At 41.1% G+C, this 25,592-nt stretch overlaps 1 protein-coding gene across 1 annotated transcript in view; it reads left to right on the top strand.

Annotated features, from left to right (window-relative positions):
- LOC138371617 (involucrin-like) overlaps window positions 1-25,592 on the top strand; it is a 64,660-nt gene that overhangs the window by 8,809 nt on the left and 30,259 nt on the right. Inside the window, exon 3 of the mRNA XM_069336572.1 lies at window positions 17,679-17,790. Coding sequence (XP_069192673.1) covers window positions 17,679-17,790 — 112 coding nt within the window. The remainder of the gene's footprint in view (window positions 1-17,678; window positions 17,791-25,592) is intronic.

The following is a 25,592-nucleotide window of genomic DNA, read 5'->3' on the forward strand; positions in this document are numbered from 1 at the left end:
AAGAGAAACAGAAAGTGCGAGAAAGGAAGGAAGGAAGGAATGAACGAACGAACGAACGAACGAGCGAACGAACGAGCGAAGGAAGGAATGTCGGGAATTGGGGAAGCAGGAAGAAAATAAAGCCGGCTAAGGAAAGAATGTAAATGGGAAAGACATATGAATATATATATATATATATATATATATATATATATATATATATATATATATATATATGTGTGTGTGTGTGTGTGTGTATATCACGAAAATAAACACGTGATTAAAAATGTGACAATGTCAGACCACGGAGGAAAAATGAAACAGGAATTTCCTTAAGTACTTTCGTATATTAATACATCTTCAGAAGGAGTGATTTTACAGATCGAGTGATGGGTATAAATAGGCAGGAGAGAATGGTGAAGTGAGGTGAGGTACAATACGTGGACAGCGCAGACGGCCCATTGGCCCATCAGATGCAGCCAATTGGCCCATCTGATGTCGCACAATGGCCCATCTGATACAGCACACATACACAGGCACAATACATAGATAATTATAGCATAAAATGGTAAATGAATTAGTGAGACAAATGCGTTCCAATGATCCTACTTAAATCGCCCTTTAACTGATCTATTAAAAATGGATCTAAGTTATATAGACCACTGCTAATATTCAAATTACTTTCTTTTGTGATCTGTATCAAAGCAGATTCAATTATGTTTCTGTTATAGGTGCTTTTACAATTTTGTTATTGAAGAAGCACTCTCCCAATCAATTTGGTGAGCTTTTTCTGACAAATGAACAAACAAAGCATTAGACAATTGGCCATGTCTTACAGAGTATTTATGTTGCGATATTCTACATTTTAAATCTTTAGATGTTTGCCCAACATAGAACTTATTACATTCTTTACAAGGTATTTTATAAATAACACAATTATCACTACGAGGGCTGTTCCTAACTAATAGCTTACCTACAGTGTTTTCGTAGCTAAACATTACATCTATATTAAAAAGTTTCAAGGCCTTGACAATATTCTCAAACTCAGAGAAATATGGTAAACATAACACATTCTTTGGGCGAATCCTTTCACTGCATACATTATTATAATATGTCCAACGTGCTTTGTTACGGCTAACTTCCAAAAAATTCAGTGGGTAACAAAGCTTAAGACCAATCGAATCAATATTCTTAAACTCATCGTCTAAGAATTCTGGACTCACAACTCGAAGAGCTCTTAGATACATTGAAGAGAAAATTGACTTTTTCACATTGTATCTATGCCCTGAAAAATAATGAACATAAGATAAATTATTCGTAGGTTTTCTGTAAACACTAAACTTTAATGAAGAGTTTTCCCTATGAATAAGCACATCTAAGAATGGCAAACATTAATCAATTTCAGTCTCCATAGTAAATTTTATGGAGGTGACTTGGTCATTAAGTTTGGCTACAAATTCGTCTGTTTTTACATCTGAAGGCCAAATACACAAGATATCATCAACATATCTAAACCATGGAATGATTCCAGGGGTTATTTTTGAAACAAATTTCTTTTCGATGAATTCCATGTACAAGTTTGAAAGCAATGGCGATAGAGGATTCCCCATTGCCATTCCAAAAGTCTGTAAATAATACTCATTATTAAAGGTAAATTTACATTTTTTAATGCACAACTTAACAAGACTGACAATAATACCAGCAGAAAGAGGTAAAACATGGCTCATTAGTTCACGAGCAAGATAATCGAGAATATCATCAACCGGTACCTTTGTGAACAAAGAACAAACGTCAAAACTGATTAACTTTACATCAGGAGTGACAGGAACACTATTCAATTTGTTAACTAATTCAAGAGAATTTGTCAAATGAGAAGAGGAGATCGTTCCTAACAATGGGGACAAGATTTTGGTAAGCCATTTGGAGAGTTTGTAAGAAATGGATCCCACAGAACTGATGATAGGTCTCATGGGATTGTTAGGTTTATGCGTCTTAACAAGTCCATAAGATATGGTAATGAAGGTGATGAGGTAGTAAATTGACTAAGAAGATCTTTATGTTTACTTAAGAACTTCCTCAAGCTGCTATTGAAGAACTTGATGATGTCCTCAAGGGGATTTTTCCTAAGTTTAGTGTACGTTGAAGAATCTAGGAGGAGATCATTCATTTTCGAAATATATTCTACCTTGTTTAAAATAACAATAGTGCTGGATTTATCAGCCTTTGTTATATGAATGGAAAAACAATCAGTTGTTAACAGGGAAAGAGGGATCAGGACGGAGTGAGGGAGTCGCTGGAGGGAGAGCAGGGAGAGAGAAGGAGTCAGTAGTAGGGGACGTTTGAGGGAGAGAGTGATGGAGGGTGCGGGGCTGATGAAGAGAATGACGAAGAGTGACAGGTTGAGGGAGGAGAGATGGAGGGAGAAAGGCTGGAGAGACTAAGATAATGATACGATAAGGACAGAGAAGCAGGCTGTAGAAGGAAACAGGGAGGGAGGGACGGGGGATTCAGAGAGGGAGGGAGAGTGGGAGGGAGGTGGACAAAGCAAATAAGAACCCACACCAACTTTCCTGATGGAGTTGTGGATCTCAATTAGTTTTCTTATTCGAATTAATTAAAGAGTCTCTTGGTATTCGAGCAAGGGAAGAGAGAGAGAGAGTTGGGGGCCATCTGAGTTTCCAGCTTCCACCCATGTTCCCTCGTTCTGTAAGTATTCCCTGTGAACATTTCACCCATTTCCACTCTGTCCATCCCCTGAGTATTTTATAGGTTCCTATCATATCTCCCCTTTCCCCTTTATTTTCTTGTGTCGTAAGGTTCAGTTCCTTCAGGCGCTCCTCATATCCCATCCCTAGTAACTCTGGGACGAGTCTCGTCGCAAACTTCTGAACCTTTCCAGTTTCCTTATGTGTTTCTTCAGGAGGGGACGCCATGATGGGGCAGCATACTCTAAGACTGGCCTCACATAGCCAGTGTAAAGCGCCCTAAAAGCCTCTTCACTCTGAATGTTTCTGATTGATATTCTAACTTTCGCCAGTATAGAGTACGCTGCTGTCGTAATCCTATTTATATGGGTCTCGGGAGTTAGATTAGGTGTTACGTCCACGCCCCGGTCTCTCTCTTGAGTCATCACAGGTAGGCAGTTCCCCTTCATTGTGTACTGTCCCTTTGGTCTATTATCACTTGATCCCATTTGTGTGTAAACTTACCTAGTTGTACTTACCTAGTTGTGTTTGCGGGGGATGAGCTTTGACCCTTTGGTCCCGCCTCTCAATGTGTGTGTGTGTGTGTGTGTGTGTGTGTGTGTGTGTGTGTGTGTGTGTGTGTGTGTGTGTGTGTGTGTGTGTGTGTGTGTGTGTGTGTGTGTGTGTGTGTGTGTGTGTGTGCACGTGTGTGTGTGTGTGTGTGTGCACGTGTGTGTGTGTGTGTGCGTGCACGTGTGTGTGTGTACTCACCTAGTTGTACTCACTTAGTTGTGTTTGCGGGGGTTGAGCTCTGGCTCTTTGGTCCCGCCTCTCAACCGTCAATCAACAGGTGTACAGATTCCTGAGCCTATCGGGCTCTGTCATATCTACACTTGAAACTGTGTATGGAGTCAGCCTCCACCACATCACTTCCTAATGCATTCCATTTGTCAACCACTCTGACACTAAAAAAGTTCTTTCTAATATCTCTGTGGCTCATTTGGGCACTCAGTTTCCACCTGTGCCCCCTTGTGCGTGTTCCCCTTGTGTTAAATAGACTGTCTTTATCTACCCTATCAATTCCCTTCAGAATCTTGAATGTGGTGATCATGTCCCCCCTAACTCTTCTGTCTTCCAGCGAAGTGAGGTTTAATTCCCGTAGTCTCTCCTCGTAGCTCATACCTCTCATCTCGGGTACTAGTCTGGTGGCAAACCTTTGAACCTTTTCCAGTTTAGTCTTATCCTTGACTAGATATGGACTCCATGCTGGGGCTGCATACTCCAGGATTGGCCTGACATATGTGGTATACAAATGTGTGTGTGTGTGTGTGTGTGTGTGTGTGTGTGTGTGTGTGTGTGTGTGTGTGTGTGTTGTCTGGATGCCAGATTACATATATTTTTAACCACTGCTGAAAAATTGATATGTTTGCGATTGATCTCCTTAAAAAAAATGGTTTTCCCGAGAGAGTTCATAGCAGTTGGTTTTCGTTTAGTCCTGGTTCTAATGATTCAATTCCTGGTTCAATAAAAATTTATTCTATACCACACCAGCGTTTCACAACCCCACATTAAGGTACGCACTACGCTCTTAATACAGCCTCCTGGCACCTCTTACCATACACCATTTCCTAGCACGGGTCTTAATTGCACCAGCCTCTTACCTTCCCTCACAACTTTTACTAAAACTTCTGTACAAAAAATGTCCGTCTCGGCCGTTACAGATGTCTGGTAATTCAGGTGACTGACAATTTCTACGTCTTCTTTATCTATCATTTATTTTGCTCAGTGTTATTTAGTATTTCTACATTGCCACTGTCTCCAGAAAATGTGATTGGCCATAGTTGTTATCGCCAGCCAAACCAACCAATAAGTCAGTCAGCCAGTCAGTCAGTCAGCCAACCAGTCTGTCAGTCAGCCAGTCAGCCACTAAGCACACCAGTCAGCCAGCCACCCAGCCAGTCAGTCAGCCAGCCAGCCCGTCAGTCAGCCACCAAGCCAGCCAGCCAGCCAGCCAGCCAGCCAGCCAGTCAGCCAGACACTTACCGCCACAGGACATTTTCCGCTCCCACCACTTTTCGTACCGACTCAAAATGGCCTCATAAATGGCCAGTGTACCCCACAAATCCTTCTCCTTTCCCTTAATGCGAAAATTCCTTCGCCTTCCCCAGCCAAAGATCCTGCCACCACCCGCCCATTCCAAGCCCCCTCCCCCCTCCCCGCCCCCTCCCCCCCCCCCTCCCCGCCCCCTCCCCGCCCCCTACCCCCCCCACCCCCCACTCCCCGCCCACAGTATCTAACAATGCAACCATTGGTACCGCCAAATTCTCATATTTTTTGAAGTTTGTAACTGTTGACTTGTCGATTTATAATTAAAACAATTATATGGACTAGATTTTTTGGGTCATCTTCACTGTCTCTCTCATATTTGTCTCACGTTCTCTTCTTCCCCTCCTCTCCCTTACTCTTTTCATCTCGCGTTTTATTCCCTCCTGCCCTCATTCCTCGTATTCTTTCCCTTCTGATACTCTCTTCTTGGGTTTGTCTCCTCTTTTTAAAATCTACTCATCTTATAACCCTTCACTCTCCCTCATTCCCTTCTCATACTCTCTCCTCACTCCATCCTCACCTTCCCTCCCTTACTTCCCTCACTGCCTCCCAAGTAGAGGAAACTTTTGCACATAACGGGATACAATTTTTTTCTTATAAAGGGACATAACGGTGGAAGGGAGAGAAAGGGCAGAAGGAGGGGCAAGGAGATGGTGGCTGGGAGCCACATGCCTCAGATCGATAACTTTAGATGGGAGTGGGGAACCCTCCATTAGTAGGACAGCAACCTCAAAGAGAAGTGAAACAGACGACTAGACAACCATGCGATAACCCCACAGAGTATCCTGCACTAGTGTAATCGGTGCCTTCGGGAAGAGTATCACTTCTCTCAATGGTTACCGATGCTGTAAAAATTATGAGGAGAATTAAGACAAACGAAGACAGCAAGAGGCTGAAAAATGACCTGGACAAATTTAAATAATGGTCCAACAAGTGGCTACTAGAGTTTAACTTACGTAAATCTAAATTAATGAAAGTAGATGGAAGGAGCCTAAAGCCAGGTATCACTCCTAACCTGTTTCTTGAAGGCCACATCAAAAGAATATCATCAGCGGCATATAATACTGGCTAACATAACCACTGCCTTTAGGAATTATAGAAATTTGTGTAAGGATTGATTAAAAATTTTGTATATAACATGTGTGAGACCAATACTAGAGTATGTAGCTCCAGCAAAAGTCCATATGTAGTCAAGCATAAGACTTACATGGAGAAGGCTCATAAGTATGCCACCAGACGTGTCCCAGAACAACGAGGTATAAGGTACGAGGAAAGACAACATAAATTCCATCCAGTCCATCTTGTCTCTTCACAATCCCTTTATTGTCCTTTACTCTTGCTCTTCATCTCCTTCCTCTCCCTGCATGGCCTCAAAATCACTCCTTAACCTCTTGGTTGTTCCTTCACACTCACACCTTCACCCCTCCCTCTCTTGCCCCTTTTGCCCCTCTTTGCATGTTCTCCCTCTCTCCCTGCTCTCCCACTTTCCCCTCCCTCTTCTCTCCCCCTCTCCCACTTCGCATCACTTCGCGGCTCTGCTGGAAACTTTGACAAGATACATAGTTAATGTGGTGGAAAATGTGGATTAGGCGACGCTGAAGCTCTAGTCTGGATCACCAGGTTTGTGTTCCAGAGTGTGATGTGTTGTGTTGGGGGTGGTGGTAGTGTTGCGCCTCCCGAGGAGGGGCCAGGAGGCATGGAACGAATGTAAGGAGGATAGGTAAGGCATAGAGACGAAGAGGAGAGGTAAAGAGAAGATGGAAGAAGAAAATCTTTCCTTGTAAACCTTCCTTGCCCCTCTGGGACTAGTCTGGCTGGTGGCCGACCTTTGACCTGTTTCCATCTACATTTTTGTGACGTATATTCCATCTTCCGTATATATTGTGACGTCATATATGTATGTAACGTATATGTATGTCACCTCTACCGTTATAACAGTAACGATAGAGGTGACATATAAGGGATTCGACGAATCCGCTGGAACCAGGTTCCAGAAAGCAGTTGTTCTGTCGGTAACCTAACCTAACCTAACCTAACCTAACCTAACCTAACCTAACCTAACCATGTGTGGTTGATGGGGTTGGTTTGACATGCGGTGTTGCAGGGACCGGTGCGATGTAGTGTCTAGTACCAGGTCTTTTTCTCTGTCCGATTATTGGATTTTCTCTCCAATTTGGTGCCTTGTCCCGGCTCTTGTTCTCAAAACTCTGTTTCATTGCATTTACTGTGTGTGTGTGTGTGTGTGTGTGTGTGTGTGTGTGTGTGTGTGTGTGTGTGTGTGTGTGTGTGTGTGTGTGTGTGTGTGTGTACTCACCTAGTTGTAGTCACCTAGTTAGTTGTGCTTGCGGGGGTTGAACACTGGCCCTTTGGTCCCGCCTCTAAACTGTCAGTTAACTGACGTTCAGGTTCCTGAGCCTACTGGGCTCTATCATATCTACATTTGAAACTGTGTATGGAGTCAGCCTCCACCACATCACTGCCTAATGCATTCCATCCGTTAACTACTCTGACACTGAAAAAGTTCCTTCTAAAGTACCTGTGGCTCATGTGGGTACTCAGTTTCCATCTGTGTCCCCTTGTTCGCGTACCACCGGTGTTGAATAGTTTATCCTTGTTTACCCGGTCGATTCCCCTGAGGATTTTCTAGGTTGTGATCATGTCTCCCCTTACTCTTCTGTCCTCCAGGGTCGTAAGGTGCATTTCCCGCAGCCTTTCCTCGTAATTCATGCCTCTTAGTTCTGGGATTAGTCTAGTGGCATACCTTTGGACTTTTTCCAGCTTCGTCTTGTGCTTGACATGGTACGGGCTCCATGCAGGGGCCGCATACTCCATAATTGGTCTTACTTATGTGGTGTACAAGATTCTGAATGATTCCTTACACAGGTTCCTGAACGATGTTGTGATGTTAGCCAGCCTCGCATATTCCGCAGACGTTATTCTTTTTATGTGGGCTTCAGGAGACAGGTTCGGTGTGATATCAACGCCTAGATCTTTCTCTCTGTCCGTTTCATTAAGTACTTCATCTCCTATTCTGTATCCTGTGTCTGGCCTCCTGTTTCCACTGCCTAGTTTCATTACTTTGCGTTTACTCGGGTTGAACTTCAACAGCCATTTGTTGGACCATTCACTCAATCTGTCTAGGTCATCATGTAGCCTCCTACTATCATCCTCTGTTTCAATCCTCCTCATAATTTTTGCATCAGCAAACATTGAGAGAAACGATTCTCTACCCTCTGGTAGATCATGTGTGTGTGTGTGTGTGTGTTTTATATATATATATATATATATATATATATATATATATATATATATATATATATATATATATATATATATATATATATATATATATATATATTTATATATATATATATGTGTGTGTGTGTGTGTGTGTGTGTGTGTGTGTGTGTGTGTGTGTGTGTGTGTGTGTGTGTGTGTGTGTGTGTGTGTGTGTGTGTGTGTGTGTGTGTGTGTGTGTGTGTGTGTGTGTGCGTGTGTGTGCGTGTGTGTGTGTGTGTGTGTGTGTGTGTGTGTGTGTGTGTGTGTGTGTGTGTGTGTGTGTGTGTTCTATTAATATATAAAATAATTTCCTTCCCCAAACAGCATAATTTCCTGGTCCATTCCGACTATCATCTGAGTCATCTGAGACCAGGATTTCCCTTACTTTTATTCTATGTCTCTTTCAGTTATTTCTCCATCTCTCTCTGTTCTTCCCTCCACCCAACCTCTTTCTCTTCTTCCCCACCTATTACTGTTCCATCCCTACCTATCTCTGCATCTCTGCACTTTCCCATCATATCTCAGTTCTTTTCCCACCTCTCTCCCCCCCCCTTTCTCTCTCTCTGTTCTCTCTCTCTCTCTCTCTCTCTCTCTCTCTCTCTCTCTCTCTCTCTCTCTCTCTCTCTCTCTCTCTCTCTCTCTCTCTCTCTCTCTCTCTCTCTCTCTCTCTCTCTCTCTCTCTCTCTCTCTCTCTCTCTCTCTCTCTTTCTCTCAATCTCTCTCTCTCTCTCTCTCTCTCTCTCTCTCTCTCTCTCTCTCTCTCTCTCTCTCTCTCTCTCTCTCTCTCTCTCTCTCTCTCTCTCTCTCTCTCTCTCTCTCTCTCTCTCTCTCTCTCTTTCTCTCAATCTCTCTCTCTCTCTCTCTCTCTCTCTCTCTCTCTCTCTCTCTCTCTCTCTCTCTCTCTCTCTCTCTCTCTGTCTCTCTCTCTCTCTCTCTCTCTCTCTCTCTCTCTCTCTCTCTCTCTCTCTCTCTCTCTCTCTCTCTCTCTCTCTCTCTCTCTCTCTCTCTCTCTCTCTCTTTCTCTATCTCTCTCTCTCTCTCTCTCTCTCTCTCTCTCTCTCTCTCTCTCTCTCTCTCTCTCTCTCTCTCTCTCTCTCTCTCTCTCTCTCTCTCTCTCTCTCTCTCTCTCTCTCTTTCTCTCAATCTCTCTGTCTCTCTCTCTCTCTTCATTCTTCCTTACCCCTCTCTGTTCTCCCCCCAACTCCGTCTTGAACGCCAGAACGTAAACAATAACAACAAATGAACAGCGTTATAAATATGTTCTCCATAACATTGAAGAACAATGTTATAAACACGTAAATGTAACGAACTAGTGAAACACCCCAAAAAAATATTTAAAAAATTAACACAAAAGTTATCAATGAAAAAATAATTAATAAACTAATTAATATATCAGGCATAAAAATAATAACATTTTAATAAAATAACTGTTATAAGAGATGCGTTAAACACACTTGAATCAAATAACACATTTTTTAATGTTATATATAAACGGTGATGAGATTGTGTTAGGCTGTTATCAAGTATGCTATACCAGATAATCTCTGGCGAGAACTCCTCCTGGCAGCGAAACATTGCGATCACTCTTCTTGCTATCTTTATGTGGCAACACTTGGCGTTTTGTTATGTGGCAAGAGTTTGCTATCCCAGGAGGGCAGTAAGAGTGGTTGTTGGATAGCCGGAGCCCAGAGGGTGAGCCTCTTTACTTAGGTAGACAAAATGATATCGTTTTGGGGTTAAGCTTTTCGAGTTTAAAGATGATTATTGTTCACAGTTATAATCCTTTATAACACACACACACACACACACACACACACACACACACACACACACACACACACACACACACACACACACACACACACACACACACACACACACATACACACACACACGCACACACACACACACACACACACACACACACACACACACACACACACACACACACACACACACACACACACACACACACACACACACACACACACACACACACACACACACACACACACACGCACGCACACACACACACACACACACACACACACACACACACACACACACACACACACACACACACACACATACACACACACACGCACACACACACACACACACACACACACACACACACACACACACACACACACACACACACACACACACACACACACACACACACACACACACACACACACACACACACTCACACACACACACACACATGCACACACACACACACATTGATAGGGTAGATGAAGACAGGCTATTTAACACAAGGGGCACACGCACTAGGGGACACAGGTGGAAACTGAGTGCCCAAATAAGCCACAGAGATATTAGAAAGAATTTTTTTATTGTCAGAGTGGTTGACAAATGGAATGCATTAGGAAGTGATGTGGTGGAGGCTGACTCCATATACAGTTTCAAGTGTAGATATGATAGAGCCCAGTATGCTCAGGAACCTGTACACATGTTGATTGTACACATGCCAGAGCTCAACCCCCGCAAGCACAATTAGGTGAGTACACAAAGAGTGTGGCTCTATATCCCTCGGACTGTGCTTATTTCAACTGTTAACTGGAAGTTTTCCGCTTACAGTTTATATTTGCTCTTAAATGTTGGTCACACACATTCTCAAACCTATTAATTAAAGAATAAATGCGTGACCAACATTAAAGTTCAAATATGAACTGTTAACTGTCAACTGTGTAAACAAGGAGGAAAGCAACACGTCATCTAAGGCAGCGCCAAACACGTTCAAACGCACTCAAAGGTAAACCCACAATCTGGTCAAATTCTTCAAAGTGCTGTACACTGTCCCTGCGGTGACGTAAACCGCGCTCCTATGGTATCCTCTCACTCTCCAGCCTCACAACCCACCCTCACAACCCTCCCTCACCTCACACCCACCGTAAAAAACCTCACACCTTCCCTTCCAGTCATCTCCTCTTTCCGGCGGCCTTGTTTGTTATTGTTTGTCCCTGTTTGTGTGTTTCAGGATGTTTGTGGAACGTTTTGATTTGCCGGCTGAGTTACCTCACTTACTAGTTATTTCCCAGACAGGAAGGTCTCCTAAACGTATATTACCTCGCTGGTGTTATCTCCTAGGCTTGTATTACCCAGCTAGTGTGATCTCCCTGGAGTGTATTCCTTTCCTGGTGTTATCTCCTAGGCTTGTATTACCCAGCTAGTGTGATCTCCCTGGAGTGTATTCCTTTCCTGGTGTTATCTCCTAGGCTTGTATTACCCAGCTAGTGTGATCTCCCTGGCCTGTATTCCTTTCCTGGTGTGATCTCCTAGGCTTGTATTTCCCAGTTAGTTGGATCTCCAAGGATTGTATTTCCGGTTGATGGACTCTCCTAGGCCTGTGTGGCCCGGCTGCTACGATCTGCTAGGCTTGTATTCCTTCCCCAGTCTGATCTCCTGGTCACTTTATTGTTGTCGTTGTTAGTAGAGAAATGCTTTGATCTGAGTCTCGCTCAGATGAGCCGTCTCCTGCAGGCGGTCTCTGGCATCCCCACTTGGCGTTATCATCCACGTTTATGTTCGATAAATTGCGTTATCTTACTGCTCTGTTGAGATATCATTATGTTTATATATTTATCAGGGGCTTTATGTCAGTGTCTTTATTTTAGGAGGCTTTATATAAAGGGGAAATATGTGTTAGTGATTGTATCCAGCAGGCACTTAATGTTCTTTTTAATCACTTGTTAAGGAGCTTCTTAATGTACGATTGTACGAAGTTACAGGAGTACACGATAGTGGTTACAGGGAACATGGTTTACGTGTATTTTAAGGCTAGGTTAACAGATGCATCTGGTGAGAGGAAACAATCCCAACCGTTTCTGTCCAACCCGGAGATTGATCCCGGGGTCCTCGGTAGTGAGGCGTCGACGTAAAGGGAACAGCAAAAACTGAACCTGATTTGGCGACCTGAATTGAGATAAATCTTTCCTGGAAGAGGATTTTGATATACGTTCTAAGCTTGGGCTCTGTTTTTCTGTTTCCCTGTGAGATATATGTTTATATATTTATGAATATATATATATATTATGTATGTATATATGTGTGTATGATTGTGTTACAGGTCTATAACTAAATTATAGAGTTAATGTTGCTTCGATTACTTGAATTTGATTTCCGTAATTTTAACAGTTTTGTGTTACAGAATAGCGAATTTTTTCTTATGATATTGGCAAAACCCAGATTTATTACTCAACTTTAATTTCTCATTTAAAATTACACTTAATTTTTAAAGGCAAATTTGTATCTATTTTTTTTTCTAAAAAGTTCCTTCAAGGCAAAGTGGAAGCAAACAAAATATGGGTTTGGTTATCCGTAGAGTGTTCTGAATATTTGGTACATTCTCCGTATATTAACTGGCTATGTAAAAATTATCCAGGCCGAATATTCTTTCATAATCCATCTTGTCTGCGCCTCACTATAAACGTATTTTTCTCACCCACCACCAAGAAGGATGTTGAGAATCTAGGTCTTCTCAAGATTATTAAGAGAATCTCAAAGAATTCACACTAGAAATGTCTCCTGCGTTCCTAAACTAACGCCACAGGGGTTTGTGTTTACACCTGATGGGTCAGTCCAGTGGTCAAGAAGACACACTTCAGCAGCTGGCAAATATCACTGAAACAATGTTTATATTCATTGTCTGGTTAGACAACTGGCTGAACTCAACTCTGACAGACCTAATTGTGCTGGAGTCAGCGACATGCTCATTAAAAACACCGAGGAAGTTTTGTTATGTGACTCAGGCACTTTTTTTCTTAAGCTCGTGGAAATTTGTCCTTTAAGAAAAAGTGGTGACAGAGACACAAAAGCCAAATTATAAACAACAATAATAAGACTGAACTTTTCCTATGTATCCCCGTCTCTGCTGCCAAGATTATATTTCTCCATATACTCGGGTCTGAGAGCAGAGATATTCTCAAAAACCAGAAAACATCAATATAAATATTGATCTTTTTAGATATGAGACCTAAATCTCCGTATATCTCTGAGGTCAAAATCTCAGTAGTGCCCATACACGGGCAGCACAACGTGTCCCTCGCTGCTTCAGAGGGACCGCCAGGATCTGGAGTGACCTGAAGCTGGTAATGAATCTCTCTCAGTCCTAGACACTCCAGGTGTGATCTCTACGAGGTGAAGCTGCTCTGTACTCGCTCTACCCTGACCTTACTGTATCAATAGACCTCTCAGACCTGGCAGCAAGGGAGGGTGGTGGTTTTTGCTTGTATTTTTCGTCATTCTCGTGTTTTTAAGGATCTCATAATCCACAGCTACTCCTTAACAGCAAATCTGTAGCGAACACATTCTTCGTATGTCCCTAAGTATGTTTTGATTTGTGTGATAATGAGTGTGTGCCAGTAGGTCCCAGCGTTGTATCAGCTGATCTGTGGAACGACTGTTGATACATAATTCTGTCTGGCATGGTAAGCTTCCTTCACCTGGCAACTTAATTGCATTTCAACACTAATTGCAAGCAGCGGGTCTCTAGTAGCACATGTTCGTATGGTTGCGTGTTTTCAGGTCCACTTGCATCTTAATTAGCAATGCATTTCTGTGACATAATTAGTTTAATAGATTAGATGGGTGGTAGCATCACTTGTCATATTCTGCGAGGCATGACGGCTCGTTAATTGCAAAGTTGCACCTTTTCAACTCACAATTAGTTGGCAACGCTTGTGCCGACGAGTGACATTACTGCAGGAATGACCAGTTGAGGTCACAATTTTATTAAACGCCTTAAAATCATACAATTTGTTGACTTCATTGAGAATACACAGTGAATTCAAAATACATGATACATCTTAAAAACAAATCTTTGTTGTAGGAATGCGGGATCGAAACCGGCATCGCCAGATGCACGCATTACCAAGGCACCACGAAAGGCTTTGTAAGTTATACAACTTATAGCATATCATGGTCCATGGGTTCGATGGTCGTCTGGGGGGACCCAGGTCGCAGGGTCGAACCCCGCCGTCATAGAACAATGATTTTCCTCCGACTAAGAATAACTTGTGAATATTTCTTTGCGCTTCAAATATTTTCGGCCGTTGCTCATCCGTTGGAATTTTTTTTGGGACATACCCAGTACATAGGTCCATAAATCCTTATCCGTAAGGAACATTTATATATTAGTAAATGTACGCGTTTTTTTTTTCACCAGAAAATATTTGAGAAAAGGGGTGAATGTTGACCACTTGAGAGAGTTATTTAATGTCTCTAGACTCGTCTAGTTCACTGCATCATCCAGCTATCGTCCGTACAGGTATGATCATTCATCAGTTACACAACGGTGACATTTACACTGTCTTTAAAGCGAATGGAACCTGCATGGTTGTGTTTGCTCAAGAGCTTGTTATCGTATTCTGTATTTAGTTAGTCACAAACACAGTGCCAAAAAAGTAGTGTTAATTCACAGTTGAGTTATACGAAGTTCCCGTATTTTGGGAAGTGGTAGAAATGTCGAAAAAGAGTCAGCTTTTGTTATGTAAACCTGATGGAACTTACGTCTTTGTTCACCAAATTTTATTCATCAAGTTGGGCTTGCGAGGGTTGAGCTATGCTTTTTCGGCTCGCCTCTCAACTGTCAATCAATCAATTGTTACTAACTACTAATTATCCCCCCCCCACACACACATACAGGAAGCAACCCGGAAGAGCTGTCTAACTCTCAGGTACCTATTTACTGCTAGGTACCTAGGGCATCAGGGTGAAAGAAACTCTGCCCATTTTGTTTCTCTCCGACACAGGAAATCGCACCCCGGTCTACAGGATTACGTATCCAGCGTCCTGTCCATTCAGCCACCAGCGCCCTGTAGAGTAAAAAGGAGCTAATTATTTATGAAACAACGACAGCTGGGAAGCATGTTGTTGTTTCGGTGGAGTAATCATCTGAAGAGACAAAAATATATGTGAGAACTATTCACATGAGACACCTCACTACATTATATAGAGGCACAACAAAAATTAAATAATTTAACTTCACTATTAAATGATATCACTTTATTTTTGTATTATCAAGTCCATATTTATAATGACACAAGTCACACCATACACGTGACCTGTGGGAACCGACCTGTGAGATTTATATTTATTTAATTTATATGAATTTATATAGAATTTATATTAACGTTAATTTATATATTTCGATAGCAATTTGTATGATGTTAAGTGGACTGTATTTCTGCAATAATCTCACAAATCGATCCTTCCACATTAGGGGGGGTTTATATTAAATGTATATATATGCAGCTAATCAAACTACAGTATTAAACTACACATATTGGTATACATTGAGGAGGTTCCTTATCTTATTGCACAACAGGCTTAGTCCACCAGGTATAACTAGGATGCAAGCACCAAATTATCCTCGTTTGAGGCAAGCTTCCATCACCCGGTAACTGATGTATCAAGTCTTGCTTCCTCTTCTTGTTCCTTTCAAATGGTGCAAGCTGCAAAGCCAGAATCCTAATATATGACAGCTATATCAGAGAAAACACTGTACAATAGATATGATAAGGACCAAGGCCTAATTACCTTTATCGAGTCGATCATTTGTGTTCTCACCGGTTTGCCCAATATCTACCTAACATTAATGGCCAAAAATGATTAGATAAACGGGTTTCGGAAAAACACTTCCCTTATGATTGTTGACAGCGTGTTGATGATGGCAGAACTTTGGTCACCATAACACTTCGTCCACGAGAATTTATAGGAGCTGAATTTGCTCCACGACTCTGGTATAACAACAATGGCTGACCACTTCCTCCTCACTGACGCCTTGGCACTTTGTCCAGATATCAGTAACTGATAGAAGGGTCACATTTACTTTATTTTGATACTGATAATTAAGTTAATTCAAATGAGATGTTTTTATGATGATAAAAGTCCAAAGACTAATGTATTTAAGAATAATTATCAACAGAATAGTTGGTGAATTTAAAATAATATGTGGCAATGATATCCCATTTTCTATTGACGGAAAATTCCACTACAAGCTACATTTTCTATGGGGTAACTTGTTTATACAACACAGCAGAAATATTATCTGCCGATTGCATGTAATGTTATTAAATGGTGTCGGGTTGTCCGACATAATTCCCCGGGGGCTGCTCACGGGTCGAAGTCCTATTTAGAACAGACGAACACCGAAACTCCTCCTTCGAATTATTAGATTAATTTGATGATAGTAGTTAGTAATCACACATTTGTGCGTCTGTTCGTACAGGATGGATTTCCCGTACTAGAGTTGCAAGGGTTAGAAGTCTAATGCGATTTCATTTCCCTGTTAACTCTTGAAAGGCTAAAATTCAAGCCTAAATACATATTATTTAACCCAGAAGACTGAATGTGATCAAGTACTACAGTCAAGTATGATTCAGGGACTGCAGTGAGATTAGTGACATTAGATATAACTTGAAGCTTGTTCAGGTAACTGGTCACTGATATATATATACTGAGGCCTATGGAATTCATCTTGATTAAATAATAAATGTATCAAAATTAGTCGTCAGATTTATTGGGGTTTAATTTAGTTAGTTGATTCAGTGGATTGAATAGCCCATCATTAAAGTCAAGAATGGTTCTGAGACTGCAGTGGGTTCAGTGACATTGGTCGCAGTGACTTGTAGTTGTTTTTGCTATTGTTCACTGAGGCCTCATGAACTCATCTTCAGGTTTAAATGATGATATTAACATGAACCTCTGTTGCAATAGTCAGCTGTAATCTCCTTAGTATAATGCTACTGGAGAAATATAATCAGCTGACATATTTAGATTTCTACTAGTATTGTTTATCTGCAGGCATAGGTCTCCTCAGGCTTGATACTGGGCCTGAGAGTAATTTGCCTCCTGCAGAATTTAACATGGTTATGCACTGATATTTAGTAGGGTTACCGATGAATCGATGGTAGTAGTCTGTCCCTACAAGGAGACCGAAGTCGGTGCGGTGATCAGACTTAATATTATCTGCCAATTTTATTCCTCTATTTCTCAGGAATTTGGCTGTTGCTCTCAGGCCTTGAACGTGTAGGTCTACTGGTATTTTGTCCACCACAATGGCTTGTACTCGACAGACGTACCTGCCTAAACGTTCTGATGGTTGTACCACCTGGTAGACTTGAGGTCCGGCATCTGTTAGAAACCCTGAGATGTTGATTGTCGTCTGTGCTACAGGCCTTAATTGTAGTTCATCTGCCATATTTTTAGTGACATGTTCTCTGGGACCCTTGGTCAAACAACCCACGGGTATGGACCTTGGCCCTCTTATTCTGGATGGTAATTTGGGCAGTAGGCAAAGTTGTATTACCTTTGGACTTTGCCGATTTGACACTAATTGTTTGTTGCACCTAGCAGTACGGTACTGTGGTGGGAATGCTATCTTCCACCTTGGGTCTTGAATACGTTAATTTCGTATATTTGCACAGTGCTGCATGGTGCCTACCTCTTGTACACCTGTTGCAGGTGTTGAATTGGGTATCACAATAGTCTATGTTGTGTGACTTGAGACACCTTGAACATCTCCCTAATTCCTGGAGTCGGTTAATACGAATGTCTCTGTCTGGATATTTAGCACAACGGTATGTTGAATGTTTCTTTTTGCAGAACATACATGTCCCCCCAGCCTACTGCATGTTTGGAAGTTACCGGTTTGGGTGATCAAGTAACAGTAGGCTTGGAGGATTCTGCTGCATTGTCAGACTTTCTGCAACTTGACGTGAGTGTAATTGACTGATGTTTATTTGGGGTAATTGTATTACACTTTAATTGACTATTATTTTCTATTTCTGAAGGCTTGTATGAGGCTTTAACTTCCTCATTTGCTCGTCGTTTGTTTATGATGTAATGTAAACCTTCAGTGATGTCCTGTACTGTCAGGATGGTGTTATGTTGATGTGCGAATAATTCATCTAGTATATCGCTGGACAATTTTCGTTGAAGGACTACTTTGGTCATCCATTCACTAGTAGTTATATCAACCTTAAGACTGAATGTTCTAAGTAGAGACTCAAACTCCATGCTGAAGGATTGTAATGAGTCAGCAGTCTGATCAGGTTGAGGTAAATCCAGCAATTGTAGTACAAGATGTATGACAGTTTTCTCATTGCCAGCATTATCCCAAGGAAGCTGGACTGGGAAATTAGTGCTGTCGCTATTTTCATTTACATTTTCTACTACTGGTTCAGCTTCACCTCTAATTTCAGTTTGGAGGCATGTTAACTTAGTTGCTTTAGGTATTGGGTTCTCAGAATCCACAGAGACTGTGGATAAATTGTCTGAGAATTGATTAATTTCTGGTGGTATAATATTGGGTGAAGCTTTATCCTCGTTGATTAAAGGATCTAATCTGGCTTGACATTTATTCTCAAAAAGATCCAGATCATCCATAACATTATCTACTTTATTTGATGTACTGGCTAATTGTTCTGATTCAATTATCCTGTGTAAATGTTCCAACCTGGCTTGAGTTTCTTCTTCATATTGTGCTAGGTCAGACAGGAATGGTACCACATCTTCAACTACTATGTCGTCGTCGTCGTGGACCTGATTGTGGTAAGATTTCCTATTTGCTTTCAATATATGCAATTGGGTTTGAATCTGTAATAGTGGTATTTTCAACCGACAATAATTAATTACAGGCTCATATAACAACCTTTCATATTGGTCGAGGTCTCTTGCCAGTTGACGTTTACTTGCTACTAAAGCACGCTTTGCTTTCTGTGGAGTAGTCATGGTGACTTGTTAATTGGATAGTACTAGCTCATAAATTGTGAGCAAGTACTGATGGTAGCCTAGGGTAAAATTCTGCACTCACTAGGCGATAATCCTACCTCTACTAGAGGTTAGCACTTAAAATTAATACACAATATATATATATATATATATATATATATATATATATATATATATATATATATATATATATATATATATATATATATATATATATATATATATGCGAACAAGCCTGAATGGTCCCCAGGACAATATGCAACTGAAAACTCACACCCCAGAAGTGACTCGAACCCATACTCCCAGAAGCAACGCAACTGGTATGTACAAGACGCCTTAATCCACTTGACCATCACGACCGGACAAAATGGCCTGTTAGTTATATATATATATATATATATATATATATATATATATATATATATATATATATATATATATATATATATATATATATATATAGCAATATATATATACATTATCCAATAGCAATTTGGATAATGCTAAGTGGACTGTGTTTCTGCAATAATCTCACAAATCGATCCTCTACACATTAGGGAGGGTTTATATTAATTTATATATATGCAGCCAATCAAACTACAGTAATAGACTACATACATTGAAGAGGTTCCTTATCTTGTAGTACAGCAGGTTAGTCCACCAGGTATAACTAGGGTGTAGACACCACATTTTCCCTCTTTGAGGTAGCTTCCATCACCCAGTAACTGGTGCACAAAGTCTTGCTTCCTCGTCTTGACCTGTCAAAAGGGCGCTAGCTGTAAAGCCAGAATCCTATATATGACAGGTATATCAGAGAAAATACTGTACATGGAACAATGAAGACCTGGCTTAATTACCTTTAGTTTGAGGCTACCACGTGCTCTAACCGGGACACCCTATATAATGACATTAATCGCCATAAATGAAAGATACATGGGTTTCGGAAGAACACTTAACTTGATTTGTTGACAGCGTGTTGATAATGGTACACCTTTGGTTTCCATAACACTTCGTCCAAGTAAAATTAACAGGAGCCGAATTTGCTCCCGTGAGCCTCTGGTCTCAGTAAACAATGGCTGCCCCTCCTTCCTCACTGACGCCTGGCTTACATTGTCCAGATGACAGAAAGTGATAGAAGGGTCACATTTACTCTACTTTAATATTGATAATCAAGTTAATTTATATGAGATGTTTTTATGATGGTAAAGTCCAAAGACTAATGTATTTAAGAATAATTCCCACCATAATAGATGGTGAATTATAATAGTATGTGGTGATGATATCCCATTTTCTATAGACGGTAATTCCACTACAAGTTACGTTTTCTATGGGTTAACTTGTTTATACAACACAGCTATTATCTGTATGATTATTAAATGGTGTCAGATTTTCCGACAATAATCATACACACTAATGATTTGAGTGATAAACCAGTGTCACTGGAAGTACCTTTAGGCTAGCTCCTCAATATCACCCTAGGATGGTATAGACACTAATTAATCACTCAAAGGTGTAATGATCATAAATAAATTATTATATATACACAACTCAACTCGAGTTGGTAACAATTACACCCAAAATAGGGTCTGCACCATTCATTAATGGTGCTAGGTTGTTAAATATTGTATAACTAGACTATGGTAATAATGAGACTAGTATAAACAATAAATAGTTCAATTAGTCAATGGTAATAGAGGACTAGGTTATCAATAAGCGCTAGTCAATGTATATCCTACCCTGTTGTGGGTTGGCAAGTGGTAAATAATATTTTGTGAACACTATTGCAATATATTAAATAATTCTCTATTTAGAAGAAATAATATACACAATTATTGATGATAGCCTCTTAATAGCCTCTATGAAACTTCTAATATTTTCAAGAAGAATTAAATATTATTAGTGACCTCGCGAAATTAATTCCACAAAATTCGTGGATAATCTTTCGCGAAATTAAAACCACGAAATCCGTGAACAATCTTGCGACGACACAGCCACTAATTTGGCTGGCTTCAATATAAGCGCTGTCATTTCACGGAATAATAACCCACCAAATCTGTGGGTGACCATGAAACCGCTGATGAGGCTGGACTGAGCTGAGGGGGTCGAGAGCTCTTCGAAGCTACGCTGACGGTCTTTGACTGGCTTCGTATTGGTATTCTATAAATCACACTGCACTAGTATATATAATGAATCGACTGGTTAACTGGATCTTCCTGTACAAAGATGACCAAATAATCATACACTGGCTCGATGATGACCATATAATCTCGGTTCAAAGGACCAAATAATCCGGTTTCGAAGGACCAAATAATGTGGGAACCGACCTGTGAGATTTATATTTATTTCATTTATATGAATTTATATAGAATTTATATTTACGTTAATTTATATATTTCGAAAGCAATTTGTATGATGTTAAGTGGACTGTATTTCTGCAATAATCTCACAAATCGATCCTTACACATTAGCGGGGGTTTATATCAAATTTATATATATGCAGCTAATCAAACCACAGTATTAAACTACATATATTGGTATACATTGAGGAGGTTCCTTATCTTATTGTACAGCAGGCTTAGTCCACCAGGTATAACTAGCATGTAAGCACCAAATTATCCTCGTTTGAGGCAAGCTTCAATCACCCGGTAACTGATGTATCAAGTTTTGCTTCCTCTTCTTGTTCCTGTTAATGGGCGCTAGCTGTAAAGCCAGAATCCTAATATATGACAGCTATATCAGAGAAAACACTGTACAATAGATATGATAAGGACCAAGGCTTAATTACCTTTATTGAGTCGATCATTTGTGTTCTCACCAGTTCGCCCAATATCTACCTAACATTATTGGCCAAAAATGATTAGATAAACGGGTTTCGGAAAAACACTTCCCTTGTGATTGTTGACAGCGTGTTGATGATGGCAGAACTTTGGTCACCATAACACTTCGTCCACGAGAATTTATAGGAGCTGAATTTGCTCCACGACTCTGGTATAACAACAATGGCTGACCTCTTCCTCCTCACTGACGCCTTGGCACTTTGTCCAGATATCAGTAACTGATAGAAGGGTCACATTTACTTTATTTTGATACTTATAATTAAGTTAATTCAAATGAGATGTTTTTATGATGGTAAAAGTCCAAAGACTAATGTATTTAAGAATAATTCCCAACACAATAGTTGGTGAATTTATAATAGTATGTGGCAATGATATCCCGATTTCTATTGACGAAAAATTTCCCTACAAGCTACATTTTCTATGGGGTAACTTGTTTATACAACACAGCAGAAATATTATCTGCCGATTGAATGTAATGTTATTAAATGGTGTCGGGTTTTCCGACATGACCGTTCGCCAATGGATTTTAAAAATTTAATCTAGCCTTACCCAACCTATTCTAACCGAGCGCAACACAGTATAAACTATGCTAAGATATCCTAACCTAACCTAACCTAAGCTACCCTAACCTAACCTAACCTAACAATAGATATAGTGTTTTAAATAGCAGAATAATGAGCTTTGTCGAATCATCTTGTGACGATATGTCTATACACCATCTATTAAGTTCATCTCCCAGACACTCGATCCCCTCTCTATTGTTCGTCTTTTGTTCTGCCTCCTTCTGATCCCTTTTACCCCCTCACTTCATCCCTCCCACCCCTCCTCCTTTACCCCTTTCCCCTTTCCTTCCCTCCACCTGCTTCCTCCATTCCTTTAGTCCTCCCCCCTCACGTTTCACCCGTCTCATCCATTTCTTAAAAAATGTTTGAGTAACTTTCCACCTCCCCCCTTCCTTTCCTACGTTACCCCCTCCTTTTCATCCTCCCCTCTTCCTCTTCTCCTCTCCTCCTTCACACCCCCCTCTCCCTCCTGCTCCCTCTACCCGCGCTTCTCTATCTGTATCTCTCTATTCTATAATATTAATAATGACATAATATAAGCGTGAGTCACTATGCCTTCACAATATTAAATAACATTCGCACAACATAATAGTTCTCCCATTCGAGTTTGTGTATGGTGAATAATGGTGTATATTCATATCAGAAAAAAATTTGTTTTGATTATTTTTTTCAAAGTATTTTCATACATGTGTTCTGGCGGCCACAGTCAGATTGTATGCGGGAAATGCGGGAAATCCGGATTTGATATCAGAAGATGCCTCAGGAACCCTATAGGATTCAGTCGAATATCAGGTTACATTACTTTTTAGTATATCGTTGTATCATGATTTAAGAGGAATGCTTGGGGGTGCCCAGTGTGCAGGTTCGAATCCTCTTCATGGCTGCCACTGATTTTGCATCACGTTAATGTGATTTCTTTGTGTAAACTTTGTGTAAAGTCAAGTGCGTCGCAAGCAGTAATTGATCATATATCATATAACCCGGAATTAGAACAACGCATCGAACGGGAACCAGTCTGTGCCAAGGAATATAATAATTTCACACCAGAACAAATCCACAAGGGCCGTGATGAGGGTTCGAACTTACGCACAGGATGATCCCTGACGGTGTAATTTCACACCAGGTTTTGACACCTGTATTCTCCGGAGGGATGCTGTTAGCAGGTGTGGGCCAACGGAGGGCAGAGGCCTCAGGGGGGGAGTATATATTACATACAACAGTTTAGCATACAATGTTTAGAGTGTATATATATATACTTGTGTGTTATTGCCCTGTATACAGATAGCATTGTGAGAGAGCTACAGCATCATCTACATGTAAATTACCTTGAAATATCTACTTTCGTATCAGATGAGCATGTGTGTGTGCGTGTGTGTGTGTTGGGTGTGTGTGTGTGTGTGTGTGCGTGTGTGTGTGTGTTGGGTGTGTGTGTGTGCGTGTGTGTGTGTGTGTATGTGTACTCACCTAGTTGTGTTTGCGGGGGTTGAGCTCTGGCTCTTTGGTCCAACCTCTCAACCGTCAATCAACAGGTGTACAGATTTCTGAGGCTATTGGGCTCTATCATATCTACACTTGAAACTGTGTATGGAGTCAGCCTCCACCACATCACTTCCTAATGCATTCCATTTGTCAACCACTCTGACACTAAAAAAGTTCTTTCTAATATCCCTGTGACTCATTTGGGCACTCAGTTTCCACCTGTGTTCCCTTGTGCGTGTTCCCCTTGTGTTAAATAGACTGTCTTTATCTACCCTATCAATTCCCTTCAGAATCTTGAATGTGGTGATCATGTCCCCCCTAACTCTTCTGTCTTCCAGCGAAGTGAGGTTTCATTCCCTTAGTCTCTCCTCGTAGCTCATACCTCTCAGCTCGGGTAATAGTCTGGTGGCAAACCTTTGAATCTTTTCCAGTTTAGTCTTATCCTTGACTAGATATGGACTCCATGCTGGGGCTGCATACTCCAGGATTGGCCTGACATATGTGGTATACAATGTTCTGTATGATTCTTTACACAAGTTTCTGAATGCCGTTCGTATGTTGGCCAGCCTGCCATATGCCGCTGATGTTATCCGCTTGATATGTGCTGCAGGAGACAGGTCTGGCGTGATATCAACCCCCAAGTCTTTTTCCTTCTCTGACTCCTGAAGAATTTCCTCTCCCAGATGATACCTTGTATTATCTGGCCTCCTGCTCCCTACACCTATCTTCATTACATTACATTACATTGTGTGTGTGTGTTTGTGTGTGTGTGTGTGTGTGTGTGTGTGTGTGTGTGTGTGTGTGTGTGTGTGTGTGTGTGTGTGTGTGTGTGTGTGTGTGTGTGTGTGTGTTTGTGTGTGTGTGTGTGTGTGTGTGTGTGTGTGTGTGTGTGTGTGTGTGTACTCACCTATTTGTACTCACCTATTTGTTCTTGCGGGGGTTGAGCTTTGGCTCTTTGGTCCCGCCTCTCAACTGTCAATCAACTGGTGTACAGATTCCTGAGCCTACTGGGCTCTATCATATCTACATTTAAAACTGTGTATGGAGTCTGCCTCCACCACATCACTGCCTAATGCATTCCATCCGTTAACTACTCTGACACTGAAAAAGTTCCTTCTAACGTCTCTGTGGCTCATGTGGGTACTCAGTTTCCACCTGTGTCCCCTTGTTCGCGTCCCACCAGTGTTGAATAGTTTATCCTTGTTTACCCGGTCGATTCCTCTGAGGATTTTGTAGGTTGTGATCATGTCTCCCCTTACTCTTCTGTCTTCCAGTGTCGTAAGATGCATTTCCCGCTGCCTTTCCTCGTAACTCATGCCTCTTAGTTCTGGGACTAGTCTAGTGGCATACCTTTGGACTTTTTCCAGCTTCGTCTTGTGCTTGACAAGGTACGGGCTCCATGCTGGGGCCGCATACTCCAGGATGGGTCTTACATATGTGGTGTACAAGATTCTGAATCATTCCTTACACAGGTTCCTGAACGCTGTTCTGATGTTAGCCAGCCTCGCATATGCCGCAGACGTTATTCTTTTTATGTGGGCTTCAGGAGACAGGTTTGGTGTGATATCAACTCCTAGATCTATCTCTCTGTTCGTTTCATTAAGTACTTCATCTCCTATTCTGTATCCTGTATCTGGCTTCCTATTTCCACTGCCTATTTTCATTACTTTGCATTTACTTGGGTTGAACTTCAACAGCCATTTGTTGAACCATTCACTCAATCTGTCTAGGTCATCTTGTAGGGTCTTACTATCGTCCTCAGTTTCAATCCTCCTCATAATTTTTGCATCATCGGCAAACATTGAGAGAAACGATTCTATACCCTTTGGGAGATCATTTACATATATCAGAAACAATATAGGTCCAAGCCCCTGCGGTACTCCACTCGTAACGTCTCGCCAATCTGA

The sequence above is a fragment of the Procambarus clarkii genome, chromosome 4 (assembly GCF_040958095.1).
Source record: "Procambarus clarkii isolate CNS0578487 chromosome 4, FALCON_Pclarkii_2.0, whole genome shotgun sequence".
In the NCBI taxonomy this organism is placed as follows: domain Eukaryota; kingdom Metazoa; phylum Arthropoda; class Malacostraca; order Decapoda; family Cambaridae; genus Procambarus; species Procambarus clarkii.